Source organism: Pterocles gutturalis, unplaced genomic scaffold, assembly GCF_000699245.1.
Source record: "Pterocles gutturalis isolate BGI_N339 unplaced genomic scaffold, ASM69924v1 scaffold41503, whole genome shotgun sequence".
Classification (NCBI taxonomy): domain Eukaryota; kingdom Metazoa; phylum Chordata; class Aves; order Pterocliformes; family Pteroclidae; genus Pterocles; species Pterocles gutturalis.
This window is the reverse complement of record NW_010121999.1, coordinates 1-14,962: the sequence shown is the minus strand read 5'-3', so window position 1 is coordinate 14,962 and position 14,962 is coordinate 1. Positions and strand designations below refer to the sequence as shown.

Here is a 14,962-nt window from a genome sequence, read left to right as displayed (position 1 = left end):
GCAGCATCAAAATACTTTCCAGGCTCACAGATCTTAGAAACTGATTTTTTTTTCCATTATATATGCTTGCAATTAAAAAGAGGCAGTTTTTCTGTCTTTGTTCCTGTGTCTTATCTTTGATCAATAGATGATACTCTTTCCTACCATTTCTAATCTTAATTTCTGCTTTTCTTCTTGTTATATCCTTTTTCATCTTCCTCCTTTTTTCCCCTTCCTTCCTCCCATATGTTTCTTCTAACTCGTAATTTATTAATCACTCTTTCACACATTTCACTCCTTTCCTTCTGAACTCTGAAGTAAATGAAGTAATAGCTTACTTGTCACTTTTTTTTTTTTTTTTTTTTTTTTTTGATCAAGGACTTCCCCCAACCTCCTCCTAGCTTTGATGCTTGGTTTCCCCCTCTGTGGGCTGATTGTCCCAGCATTTCTCTCCATTGTCACCTCAGACGATCTGCCATGCTTTTCACCTTCCCTCTCCTCCTGTTGAGGATCTGCCCTTTACTGTCAAAGCCTCTGGGACAGCATCATTTTTTGGTTCAAACGCTCTTTCCACAATTAAATTTGCCACAGCTGTCTACTTCAAAACATGACAGACATTTGGGAGAAAAGGAAGATGAACTTCATTCTAACCTAAAAGAGAATTATTTGCATGTCTGCTTTTTGTTGGAGCACAAAGACTAACCTTGAGCTGAAGCTGACCATTTTCTGGAAGTCTTTCAAATAAGTAGAGAATTCTCTCCCTGGGGGTATCTTTATCTTCCACTGACAGAACAGCACTAGAAATTATTCGAGTTTCACCCATGTTCACCTCTATATCATCCTTCCTGAAAAAAATTCAAAGTCATTTATTGATGGAATAAATGAAGAGTAACCTTTCCAACACATAATTTCTCTGCCAGGAATATGGATTACCCAGATGCTGAGAGAAATGACAACTGCAGAAAGAATGGAAGGAGGGTACCTATTTCAGTTCAAAACAGAAGAAAAAAGCAAACAGAGTAGACTATGTTCTACTTACAATGGTGAAAAAATAACAAAGCAGATACCTACAACAACCTGGGATTTTCCATGTCTGTGTTCTTCCTCTGGGCCCTATTCTGCTTACCTTCATACAATTTATAAGAAGAGGACAATGTAAACAAACAGGCTGTGTTATATGTTACTGCTGCTATAGACCTTAGCAATACTGGCTCTAATGAACTGATTATTCATTAGAGAAAAGACTCTCTTTCAAATTACTAGTCTGTCGCTGCTCACCTTAATCTTTAAGACACACTACAAAGACCTAACTGGCTTCTTCTCTATGATCCCCATTGCAGAATATTTCTGGGTTCTTGATTCAGAAGAGTAGGTTAAGGCCATCTGTTCCTTGGCAGAAATGGTCCTTACTTGACACAAATAAAATCTGAGGCAGCTCTGTGGAAAAAAATCCCACATAGTTTGAAATCCATGCGGAGTCTTGCTCCAGGGTGATTCTCAGATTGCATGTTCTCTCTTTCTGTTCTCACCTAGTAACCATCTTCCAGTTTTCTTCTGCACGCCCTGCTTTACCATTACGCTGTTAGCTGTCTCACATTTTCACAATGTAGCACCCAAACAGTATGATTAGACAATACTAAAGTTTCAAGGAGATTGGAGGCGATTCAGCATGTTCAGTCACCCCAGGATGGGATCTGCTCAAGCTAATCTGCCCAGGGGCCATAGAGCAGGTTGGGAAAGGACAGACTCCTTAGGCATTTGAGCAGCTAAACTCTGGTCAGACACAACTGAGCATGTGCAAGCCATGCTATTTCAAAGGCCAAATACAGGTAGATTTTTTACAAGAACGGCTGAAGATACAGTCTTCATGTAACAGCCCTTTCCTTGCCAAGCTACAAGTACCTGCTCCAAAGCAGAGTGTCAACTGAGATTTCCAAAGAAGTTGTCACAATTACTTCGTGATTTTGGAAAATATATTTATTATTCTCAGAAAGAGTGGAGATTTTTTTTCCTGAAGTTTCATATTGAAACCCATATGGATATGAGGCATAGAAATTTCGTGTTTGGCAAAATAAGCAAAGAAAAAAGAGTCACGTGACAAAGTATATCAAGTCATGTGCCCCATCCCTGGAGGTGTTCAAGGCCAGGCTGGATGAGGCTTTGAGCAACCTGGTCTAGTGGGAGGTGTCCCTGCCCATGGCAGGGGGGTTGGAACTAGACAATCTTTAAGGTCCCTTCCAACCCAAACCATTCTATGACTCTACGATTCTATGATTCATTCTGTATTAATGACAGATGAAGCAACCTTAATGATTTACTCACACCAGCAGTAATCATGCTAGGACAGTGCAAACAGAAAGACTCGAGGTCTGACCCAAAGACTGTATGAGCTAGGACAAGAAGATTCAGACAAAAAAGGAAGTGGGGATAAATATGTTTAGCTACACCCTGAATGCTGTCTAATCCCAACTAATTTTTCTATGTAGCAGTTAGTTGGTTAAATCCTTCTAGCACCCACATCTCGAGAAGAAGATTTCAAGGGGAATATGTGAGGGCCTTACCTTCCCTTGCTACAGGACTCAATCCAAGAGTTGACAGATTGAGTTTCTGGCAATCATTGTGAATAAGAGCCACTGATTGCCAGCCAAAAACATTCCATCCCAGATTCTTCAGTCTGTTGATCATAGCTAATGGAGATGAGAACTGAAACTCTGTGGGGTGGAAAGGTGTCCCCAGATCATAAGATGAGAAAAAGCTTACAGGTATTGCCGAATGTTCACCTGTAAAACACCGCAGTGGCATAAGGGAGCTCCCACCTCACAGCAAAGATGTGGTGACAGAATGTGGCAGCTAAACCACTTCAATGCCAAACTGAATATGCTTCCTTAAAGCACTACTGCTTAGCCACTGGCAGCATACTGCATCTCAGTGGAAGAGGCAAGAAGCAGTGACTTCTTATAAAGAAATAGCTAATGTGCTAATGTTCACCACAGGAGTGGCAAATGGTGGGATCTAACAAGGCAGCAACAGCTTCTGGATCCAGTTGTGAAAAGCTAGAAACACTTGACTTCTTACACTCCACCCCCTTCTTCAGAGGGAAAGGGTGGAAAATTACATAACATTTACCATAACATAATCTTTACCATGTGGGAAACAAATAGGCAATTATCAGTAATTATCAGTACATGATATGAATACATAAACTGTACGCTTTATTCCGACTAGAAATGGACTTCCTTTCTTAGCATTATGTGGTCCTTGATAATCTTTCCACTGTAAAACTAACATTTGTTAATGCAGGAAGCTCTACACGGTAAACAAAATATTCAAAATTCTCTGCAATGGGAAATGTAGGTCTGATGTGAAGGTAGGCCAAATATCCTGAGGGATCAGAAATTCCCACTTTAGTGGCAGCCTGCTTAACAGGCTGTGAGTCATTTCCAAAGTGTGCACTTTAGAGGTTTGGAGATATACCCCCAAAGCCTTGAGGCCCCCATCTGCCTCCCTAGCTGGAAAGCAGTCAGGAGGACAGAGGCCCTGATGTTCTGTGGCAGCTGAAAAACAGGGATCCCCAGGGAAAAGCTCCTTGTTAAAATGTCTGGGAGGTTTGGCTCTCTCACAGTCAGCTGCCTATCTGCAAATGGTCTGACAGGCCATTTCTGACCATGTCTTATTCGTTTATGACTCCTAGTTTTGAACTGTAAGGGAAGTTGTTGTGTACCTTTTCAGAAGTTGAATTATGGGTGAGCAGTAGAGTTTTTTAAATAGAAAATAAGAGAATCATTAAGATGAAAGCTTTTCCCTGTGAGTCAAGGAGGTATCAACCTTGCAGATTCTCTCATGCCACAGTCTAGAGCTGCTTTCAGAGACGTGTTTTAGACAGGTGGTTGCCTCAGGGAAGGGGAAAGCAAAGTAACTGCGGTCAGTACCACGGTGGTCAGTGGCCAGCAGAGATGTGCAAAGATCAGGGGTCTCTGGCAAACATCTTGAAGTAAATTGTGAAAGACAAAACAAGCATGTCCATCCCCCCCACCCCTTTCTTTTTCTCTACTCTTTTAATATTGAGCAACATTAAAGCATACTCTTCTTTTACTAAAAATGTTTTTCTCAAGCAGGCTGATAGAGACCTGCATGGAAACATCTGTATTGACACTAGTCTGCAACTAGTTATGTCATCCTCAACCCATAAGTCACCAAATTTCTGTTTTCATCACTTTTGGATCATGTTGTCTGAAGTAATCCCTCTGTCAGAGACAGGAACAAGTGGCTTACTTGACCAGCAGAGGTTTCTCATCGTTAACTGGAATGACCTTTACTGAAATGGTTCTGAGGACTTTATGTTTCCCATCTGATAGCTGGATTTTAAAGCTGTCAGTGAGGTTTTCTGAATTGTCATGCATGTACATCAGCTTCATTCCTGTACAAGAGGCGGTGGGAAGAAAAATTTTTTTGGGGGGGGTGGGGAGGTGGGAGGAGGAGGAAGAAGGCAGAGAGGGACATGGAAAGAACAAATAAATCAGACTCCTGCAAAATCTCTCATCATTTCACCCTGCTTCCATCACCCTTCCATCTCCCCTCCCCATATGCCCCAGTCACAGCAAGATTAGTTCAGCTACCAGGAGATAAGCTTGGTGAGTCACTACTGCTCATTAATCTAACATCAACCTGTTGACTCAAGGACACCAGCCTGACCTGAGTAAGGAGTGACTACCTTCACAAAAGGGTCTCTTCATCTGAAAAAGGCACATTTCTTCTCCTATTCTCTTTAAAATTCATTTTTAACAAGGACTATAGAAAGAGTGAGACTATCAGGCAACACTTTTCTGTGCCTTAAGTAATCCTCAGGGAGCTTTAAACAAACTCAGGGGAGGACAGCTGGCCTTGTGGCTCTGACCATGGACAAGCAGAAGATCTAGGCTGGAGGTGGATTGGTCACCATTGTGGACAGGAAAAGAGAAAAGCCAAGCAATTGGAAGAGAGTCAAAAACAGGATTTGGGAAGGCTGAGGACTTTGGGGTGGGAACATGATATTTCTGAAGGTTTGTATTAGACAGGCAGAGAGGAGAAAAATCTTTCCTCAGGTTTCGAGAGCTGAACTGTAACCTGAGTGGCAGGATTTAATTTGTGTCCCTCTTTCCATTGATAGATCCCATATTTCACTAATTGTCCACAGTCTGCATGAATCCACCATATTCCTGACAGTGTTAAATATACTTTTTGATTACATGTACTTGAAAGAGCTTTGCTGCTTCAAAGCAGGTTAACTCGTCATGCTAAGCTATACAGCCCCAGTTCATACCTTTATCGTTAGGTATATGAAGGTATGATGAAGGTATATATTAAGGCCTTCCAATACACAAAGGGGGCTTATAGGAAAGATGGGGAGAGGCCTTTTACCAATGCCTGTAGTGACAGGACAGCGGTTTTAAACCAAAAAAGGGTAGGTTTAGTTTGGACATAAGGAAAAAATGTTTTACAATAAGGGTGGTGAGGCACTGGAACAGGTTGCCCAGAGAAGTTATGGATGCTCTGTCTTTGGAAGTGTTCAAGGCAAGGTTAGACAAGACTTTGAGCAACATGATGTAGTGAAAGATGTCCCTGCACATGGCAGAGAGGTTGGACCAGATGATCCTTGAAGGTCCCTTCCAACCCAAACTGTTGTTCTATGATTCTATGATTCTGTGAACATTTAGAGCAATATTTAACCCCGTGATCAGTTAATATCTTTAAAAGTAGTCTCTCTGTTCTAGGTGCTGCCAAATATTTTGAAATCTGTTTGCCAATATGTTACAAAGTTGCCTTTATTTTTTCAGGGCGATGGTCTCTCTGGTCATATTAGTAACCTTTCTGACATGTAGGCCTCTCAGGGTGATTTTATTGACAGTTCCTAAAATCAATATATAACATTAGCATTAATAGGTTAACTTCTAAGCCTAACCTTCTATTGCTAAATATTGTCTTGAAAATACACATAAGGCAAGTGAATAAATAAGTGGTGAAAGTTTCTTACTGTGCCACCTTGCCTCGTTAAATCAATGAAAAACCAATGTCAAAAGAATGCTGCACCTACCATTCTTCAGTAGCTCCATGGAAAAGTCATGAACAAGCAACCCATGGCTGTGGTGGTTGTGGTTAATTAACTGTTTATAGTGTAGAATATCATTGCCATGAACTCCATTAATAAGGAACCCATGCCAGGGCCTCTGCACAACCGCAAATACCAAGCAGTCTTGAGGCACATCCAGATCAACTGCATTGATAACAGAGAGATCCAGCTCTTTCATCTCCCCCTCTTGAACCTGAACATGACAGAAGAAAAAAAAAAAAAAAAAAAGTCTAATTCTTTCACATAAAAAAAATTAAAGAATTTTAACATAGTTTCCTAAGTAGCATATTTTTGTGTATTGGTGTATTTCTTTGTTTCCTCTACCCCTTCCCCCAGTAGATTTTGAGCCAGCTACAGATTTCAACTAGTTTAAGAGACATACGGTAGTAAATTATTACAGTGATGAAAAGAGAAGGTGAGATAGGGAGTTCATATCTGCCCCAATGAATAGAAAAGCTGTTAGGTGAGTAAACTTAATATTATGTGCTAAGGAATGCACAGAGGAGAAAGCCTTTAAATACATAAATATATGTAAAAAATATGAATACATATAAATTTATATACATACATGCACTTTTTACTTTACAGTAAGACAGGCTTACACTGCCCTAGCATGGTGGTCACAGAATTATTACTTATATTAAAAGCAGTCTTCAGAGAGGGGAGAGGCTATGCCAGGAACAAAAAAAAAACCTCTACAAAAAAATTGTGAAAAGCTCTTGAGAAAACAGAAGCATAAAGATCCTTTTGCTTTCTAGATGACTTATTTGCTTAAAAACTTGAGTTTTTTTTTTACTTAATGAAAGTTACCAAACAGAGCTGTGCACTTCTCAAGTCCCACTGAAGCTCTGCCTTACAGGTTAACAAGGGATTTAACTGGTCTGTTTCCTCAGCTAGACTGAACTACACATAGTAAGAGAAAGATTCAGAGGAGCAGGCTATTATAGTAAATTATTATATAACAGGCATTTTGATTCTTTCCTTACAGTAATATTCCTAGCTGTGAATTCTGGAATTTCATCATTGGTTGGGTTGATCAGCACGAAAAATGGAGTCTCTGTTGAGCGATGCAGCCCATCAGTGACATAAAGTACAAAGTAGTCTGCTGTTGGCTCCATTCGCATGTGCCTGGCTTGTACATAGTTTATGTTCAGGGCTTTCAGGTGCTTCAGCTGAAACGAAGCTAGAGATTTTGAAGAGATCATGAGTTAGCACAATCTTTTCCTGCCTTCTGGTCTTATGTATCATTAAAAAATCTGAAACTATGTCTTTCTTCAAAGAGCAAATAATTTTGATTTTCTAGGTTCTCAGTCTTTTATTTTCTGAAAGAATTACACAGCACATGTTACCACAAGACACATGCCCTTCCCCTGAAAAAAAATGCATCTTTCTGCTTCTAGGGGACTGTGCAACTTCATACTTCTAAGTGTAGTCTGCAGAACTGAGCCAAAATAAAAAGAGAGAAATAACAGGTAGGAAAAGATCTGAGGTCTAAGTCATTACATTGTTATTTGACTGACAGACCAGGGAAACAGGGACCAAAAGGCTCATCGATTTCAGGTGTCCAGCTGGAGACACTGGTAACAGCTGGTAGCGTTACAGAGCATGCCATAATCTGTTCTGGTGGGGATGAGAGTGCCTTACAATGTTTGAAAGTGGGCAAAGGAAGAGACCCAAGTAAACCACCATCTCTATCACTTTCGTAACTGCCTTGGAAACTGACATGGGATGTAGGCTTTTCAAATTCTCACCTACAGCACGTAGTTGACAAAAGTATAGGTGAAGGGAAGTGCAGTAGCCTCGCATGGGAGACTGGAGGGGGAGGCTGAGAGCAGATTAATTTCTCATATTATCACTTCTAATAGATTGCAGCTGGAATGCATAAAACAAGGATTGGCTTGTTTACTCCAGATGACAATTCTTCACATTTGCAGAGCTGCACTCTCCCTTTGAACTCCTCCCACACAGTCCCACTGTTCTTCATTTGCCAGCACCTGCCTTCTTCAGTAAGCCCATATTAATGCATGTGCTCACAGCTACTTCACCAGAGCCCACCGCACAGTCCTCCACAAGCCCTCTGTGTTTCAACTGCTTGATTACCATATGTCATTAAGACTTACCTATACTTATACCAATGTTGCTCTTCTCAAACCCAGGAGAAGGCAGTATATTTTCAATGTAACCAAACTGGGGAGGAGAAACCAAGACAAACTCTAAATCATCTGCAGTGGTGTCAGGGTCAGTGGCAAACAAATGGTTTGTGGTAATGGCTGCTGAGGAGCCCTCCTCCACCACAAACCTTGCACCTGCACACAAACAATATGATAAGCATTATTACATTTTAGCTCATTTTACTGTCTTGTTTTTGTTAACAAAAATTGAAACAATAATTAAGGGGGAAGAGACAACCAATAGTGAGTTACTGAGGGGTGTTGGGTATGTTTTTTTTCTCTGCTTACACCATCAACTCTACTTTTGCCATCATGTAAGTAGAGAGGAAAGGGATTGTGAAATTATCTTACTGGCAAGTTATTAGGTATGGTTTATGTGCTACTTTAATCAGTTGTTACCTCTGTTTGTCAGAGCATTAATTACATGAGAGCTGTTATGAATTGCTCATAATGAACAATTTTTCATGCATCACTGCTTAATTTCCCTGCTGGGACAATACTTCATTTCCAGAACATTTTTTGGGTGAAAGCCTGCAAATTACAAAACTACTCATACATAAGCTTAAATATTCTGAGATACATAACATATATGTGATGCTTACAAACAAATTACATAACTGAAACAGACAAGCATACAGAAAGCATATCTTTAATATGTATACTACAGACCTCTTCCAAAGCCCAGGAGGTCAATGGAAATTTCACACAATAGGCTGCTGTTGGACTAAATGTACATTACCAACACTATTTCCATTTTAATGGAGTATTTTTGATCCTGAAGAGTACTAGTGAAAATGTGTCTTCGCACATGCTACATATATAGCCTAGATTTGTCTTTAGTCACTAACAGAATTAAATATATGTAATAAAAGATTCTCTCCCTTTATATAAGGGCCAGAATCTGAATTTCTGTTGTATATTTTACATGCAAAGGTAGATAGATATGTATGGCTTTGTGTTGTATAAACCTGAGAATTGTCTGGACCTAAGTTCAGTTCAGGGACAAGATATCAGTCACTTTTACTTGGACATAGCTTACATATGCAGCAATGGACATGTATAGATGGAGGGGAGCAGATCTGAGCACTCTTTTCTCTCACCACGTGACTTAAACATGCAGCTGAAGAGCCACAAGCAGTTACTTATACTGGCACCTGCAGATGAATTTGGTGGTTGCGCTATACCAGCAAAAGAAGGAAAAATATTGATGGAAATTCTAATCCAAAACTTTTGTATACTGATCTCAGCTGACTTCTTCTGATACCAAAAAAAAAGCAAACAAACAAAACCCCTCAGTCCTTAGCTATTACAGTACTGCATAGCCCACATTACAATGTTATAGTGAGAGGAAGCTTTCACCAGTTGCAATTGATGGAGGCTGGTTGTCCACTGGAAGTATAGTGATGTTAAGGTCATATACTGGAAATGGATTGTGAAGAGGAACTGGAGGAGGAAGAGCTCCATCATAACAGCAGCCTTTCACATCTAGGCCAGCCTCACTGTCAGAGACAATGAAGGTTAAGATCTCAGTGGAAGGAGTCAGGCCAATCTCCCCACCTGGAAAAAATGTTGCAGTTCAGAAGAAATGTTTTACCAAAACTTCAGGAAGAATAATTTTATGTCCCACAAGGACAGTCTGCAGTATTTGAAGTCAAAAGAAGAAGAAAACAACAGCAAAATTAATAGAATTCTTAATTCTGGCTGGTGTGAGTGCTGTTTGGTTAGGGATTTGGTTTGTTGTTTGTAATTAATTTTAACCAGCTTACTTCTATTCTAGAATAAAAGGGTGTAAAAAAGTACCACAAAGTTAGTATTGCTAATATTTATAATATTATTATTGCAATGTTATTTTATTATATTGTAATTGTAATAAAAATGCTAATAGTCCTTCTGATCCTGTTCTATCTAGGATAGTGCACTATCATGTGCACTAAGGCATGTGCAAAATGTACATTTGTGCAGAGATGGTTTTTTCTGCATTCCTTCTTGAAGAATGTAGGAAATTATCTTCTATATATATACCCTCTCTATGACAAATGGTAATATCCATGCTCTTCCAGAAGAAAGCATTTTTGCATACCAAGAAATGCATTTATTCTTATATGCCTCTTCTCCCTACACAATGGACTGTAACAAGGACTGTTCCTTGTTACTATACTATTATGCATATTTGTAAGCAGATTCTAAATGTGGGCTGACACAGCACAGGACTGGGTACAGACATCTCTTGAAAGAAGCATCTGTAGCCAAGTGTATTCCAGTTCTTGGTACTTCTGACAGCCTGTGTCTTGCGTTGCTGCAAGATATGACTAATAAGCTGCCTGCAAAGGAAAGGCAGTGACTCCCAACCTCTCTTACAATATCTAGTGGCAGCACAGTGTAGAAATTTGGGAATGAAAAACACAAACACTGCACCCTTCAAGGTCAGCTTCTGCCCTTCGTTGTCTCTGCAAAACACTGCCACTGAAATAATGTTCCTGATATCTTTAGGATGATGAAGAAAAGTTTGTTATGGGTGGCCATAATCAAATACTTTCTTCCCTTCTCAAACACCAGCTGTTCACTTTAGACAGTGCCAAGCTTGAAAATATCACATGTATTCTCCATGCTAACACAAAATTACAGACTAATTACACAGAAAAACAGAGCCTTTGAAAAATAAAGATTCAAGTTTTCATCAGAGATGTAGAAAAGAGAACCCCTTTATTACTCATAAAGGACAAAATTAAGTAGAAAAGGGGGTCAAGTGGCCCTTGATTTCTGTGAGTAATTTTAAAAATAAGTATTTTGGCATTTTAAAGTTAAAACAAAAAAAAATAACATCTTTTTAGCAGTGTAGTTCTCTTGAGTAAAATCTGAACATTATTTATCTTCTTGTACAGAAAAACTGTAAACTGTCCAAAAGTGGATAGCCATCTAGATTGAAGAGGTAAGCAAGAAGTACCTCAGCTTGTTTTCTATTAAAACTCAGCATCCTCATTTACAGTGTTTTTATTTTATCAAAACCTGACATGGAAATACGTCAAAGGTTTTTTTTTAATATCATGAAACAAATAGAAAGACTCTATTTGGTGCCTAATTTAATAGTAATTTTGTCAAAAATGTCCAAGATATTTTATCATCACCCATGAAAGACATCCTCTAGGATTATGACGCTTTCATGTAGTTGTGCTAATACAATTTTCAGTCCAAACAGGGATTTGGAGAACACATTAAAGCATTTGGTAGTTGTCATCATCAGCCTTCTTTTGAAGCCAGCTTACTTTTTTCCCTGGTCACAACACATGTGGTTTCTCAGCAGGTCCTTCAAGTGTTATATGGATTCAGGTTAAGATTTTCTGCCAAAAACTCTCTGACCACCTTCCAGTCTAATTCTGTCCTTAACTCACTTACTAGTGTGCTCATATGTGACTAAACCAGAGATGACATCAGCTTGAGAGAAACGATCCACAGCAGTGCCAGCTTTCCTCACTATCCCATGGTGGGGCTGGCGAGTCAGTGTAAACATCAGTTTCATGTCATCACTGTCTGCATCTGTGGCAGAAATGTACTCTGAGGAGAGGACCACTTCTTCACCCTCCAGGCAGTGGAGCACAGGAACAAGGCCTATTCGCATGACAGGTGGCTCGTCATTCACAGGCAACACCTAATCAGAAAAATAATTTAAGATATTCTATTTTTAATTTCAGTGGAAACCTGTTGTTTTAATACATTGCTTTCCAGCCCAAGCCAGTAGCATGACGTCAGTGTCAGAGTACACTGAGCTCTCTCTATGAACAAAACAAAATCAGCCGAATTAGGGTCACTCTCAAAATTCAAAGACAAAAATAAACCAAACTAGAGAATTATAGCTTGAGAAAGAAAGCTCACGCCCTGTATTTAAGTACAGAGAGAGCAATTCCAGACAGAAAAATCCAAGCTAAAGCAAGCACAAATACCTTTCAGCTAGTACAAGCCAAATCCCCTCTCAAATTTGCCGCATAAACCTGAAAGCCAGGGTCAAAAAAAAGGAAACCTAACAAGCCCATTATTGTCCAGTTTCCAAGGGAATGAGACGACTTTCAGAAGTCAACTTTTGCACTCTTCTACACAGGCAATTGCTCTCAGAAATATGCAACACACTGACCTTGACCTGCAGGATGAACTCTACAAAGTGGATGCCATCTGTGGCTGCAAAGAGGACATCATCAGTGAGAGTCTCGGAGCCATCGTGCCGATACCTGTGAGAAAAACAATGGCTACATAGATTTCACACAGACAAAGCTGTGCTTTCTGGTCATGCCTGACAATGCGCATCCCTTCTAATATAAGAAGCCAATCCCTGCACAAGGGTGTCCATCTAAGACTGCTGATTCTGGATCAGGGTGTCTTCAGAGGTCTTGTGGGGTCTCCCACAAGAGGAAAACCCCCAAGATAAAACAAACATTAGCTGAGAAAAAGGTTTCACTGAGACTTTGTCATCTGTGTTCTGGCTGCTTGTGAGATGTCTTCCAAACATGCATGTCCTCACTGTGGTAGGTGCCGTCTTTGAGTAAGAGATGGAAACAGAGTCAGAGAGCTCTAATTCTGCGTGCATGTAGAAAGTCAAGTCTTGTTCTTGCCACAAATATAACAGCAAAATTTTCACCTCTAAGTTAATTAGTGTTAATACAAGTTTTCTTGTAAACTAACCAATAAGCACACAACTTCTTTAAAAGAAAAAGCTGTCAACCATTGCCTTCTTCACAGCAGCTGCATGGCTGAATACAGAATTTGCCTCCTCATCTGCATGGGGCAGTGCTTTATAGAGTAACCTACCTACATCAGACACAGTTGCTAGCTCCCACTTCCTGGCCACACAACATCTCAGTCTCCGCAGTGACCACTGCAGTACTAAGGCTCAGCCAGTAACCCTGGCCTGGAGCAGCTCTGGAGAGCCGTGCTGTGGTGAGCATGGCTAGCTGTAGCCTCTGCACCACTTCACTGAAGGGCTTTCACCCATCCAACTGAGAGACTCAGCTGCCACAAGAGAAGAAGACAGCCACATTCCTAACCTGACTGCCAGTGAATGCAGATCCCCACAGGAAAGCCTGTCGCCTTCATTCATGGGAACGCCATCCAGCTCCACTGCCCCATGCCGAGGCTGTCTCTGCATGAGGAGGAAGAGATGCTCCCGTTTTGTGTCGATGTCAGAGATGAGAATGTGTTCCTCTGTGACAGGGCTCAGGCCACCCTCTTCCACTTTCAAATGGTTTGCAAAAACCTGCATGGAGGAGAAATGCTGAATTCTTTTCTACTGCACCTCCAAACATGCACTGAACATGGTAAATTCAATTTGGCCGGGTATGAGGCCATGCGACACCTTAAAAAGCAAAATGGCAAAGGCTGTACTCTTCTTTGCTGTGTTAGGAAAGCCTAAGGACTTTACTAATAATAGGCCCTAATACATGAAGCCCAGACCTGATCCCATTCACAGAGGCTCCTGGCCATCACAGGCAATAGGCAACACAAAGAGAAGGAATGCAGTTTTGCTAACCAGGATGTGACGTGCGTATTTCTGTACAGCCACTCAGATGCTGAAGGTAGCCCTCAGCTTATTCAGTGCAAAAGATCACCTTGCACACTCACCAGACTTCGCCTTCCACTTCAGTCCCAAATGCAGGCTATGTGCAAGACACTGAAATCCTAGTCCCACTTCCAAGTCCTTCCCTCTCGTCCTCACCACCACCCTACCTCTGGGGCTTGGTTGTCCACAGGAAGAATTGTAATATTGAAGCAGATCCCGTACAAAGTGCCACCATGCTGATTGCTGACGGAAAAAATAAACTGGACTTGCTGAGGTTCAGGCCCGATGTCCTGCAGTGGTGGCATGTAGGCAACTTTCATGTAGTTCACAGCATGCTGCAAAAAGAGAAGAATGACGCATATAAGAAGAGGTAATGGGAGTAACCATAATTCAAGACATGAGGAACCCTTCTCATCCCCTGAATAAGTGTTACTGTCAAAATTAATTCCAGAAACTTTGCGTGGGCTCTTTACCTACTGGCAATACCTTGACTGAGTCTTGAGCACCAGGGAGAGCAAGTGGATGAGGCCCTCTACAGACAGGTAGGAGCAGCCTCATGCTCACAAGCCCTGGTCCTCATGGGGGGTTTCAACCACCCTGATATCTGTTGGAAGAACAACACAGCACAGCTTAGGCAGGCCAGGAAGTTCCTGGAATGTGTTGATGACAACTTCCTTCTCCAAGTGATAGAGGAGCCAACCAGGAGAAGGCCTATGCTGGACCTTGTTCTCACCACAAGAAGGGCTGGTGGGGAATGTGGAACTCAAGGGCAGCCTGGGATGCAGCGACCATGACATGGTGGAGTTCAAGATCCTCAGGGCAGTGAGGAGGGCACACAGCAAACTCACTACCCTGGACTTTAGGAGAGTGGACTTTGACCTCTTCAGGGACCTGACTGGAAGAGTCCCATGGGATAAAGCCCTGGAGGGAAGAGGGGCCCAAGAAAGCTGGCTAATATTCAAGGATCACTTCCTCCAGGCTCAGGGGCGAAAAGAGGAAGGCAAGTGAAATTGCCAGGAGGCCTGCATGGATGAACAAGGAACTCCTGAGCAAACTCAAACAAAAAAAAAGCAGCCTACAGAGGGTGGAAGCAAGGACAGGTAGCCTGGGGACAATACAGGGAAACTGTCCATGGAGCCAGAGATCAGGTTAGGAAAGCTA

At 41.2% G+C, this 14,962-nt stretch overlaps 1 protein-coding gene across 1 annotated transcript in view; it reads right to left on the bottom strand.

Annotated features, from left to right (window-relative positions):
• LOC104464634 (FRAS1-related extracellular matrix protein 1-like) overlaps positions 1–14,219 on the bottom strand; it is a gene marked incomplete at its 5' end in the record, with an annotated part of 42,366 nt that extends 28,147 nt beyond the window's left edge. Inside the window, 10 exons of the mRNA XM_010077401.1 lie at positions 683–824; positions 4,252–4,396; positions 6,050–6,278; positions 7,072–7,268; positions 8,206–8,391; positions 9,616–9,813; positions 11,650–11,902; positions 12,383–12,476; positions 13,290–13,498; positions 13,969–14,219. Coding sequence (XP_010075703.1) covers positions 683–824; positions 4,252–4,396; positions 6,050–6,278; positions 7,072–7,268; positions 8,206–8,391; positions 9,616–9,813; positions 11,650–11,902; positions 12,383–12,476; positions 13,290–13,498; positions 13,969–14,219 — 1,904 coding nt within the window. The remainder of the gene's footprint in view (positions 1–682; positions 825–4,251; positions 4,397–6,049; positions 6,279–7,071; positions 7,269–8,205; positions 8,392–9,615; positions 9,814–11,649; positions 11,903–12,382; positions 12,477–13,289; positions 13,499–13,968) is intronic.
• Positions 14,220–14,962: the final 743 nt, after the last annotated feature.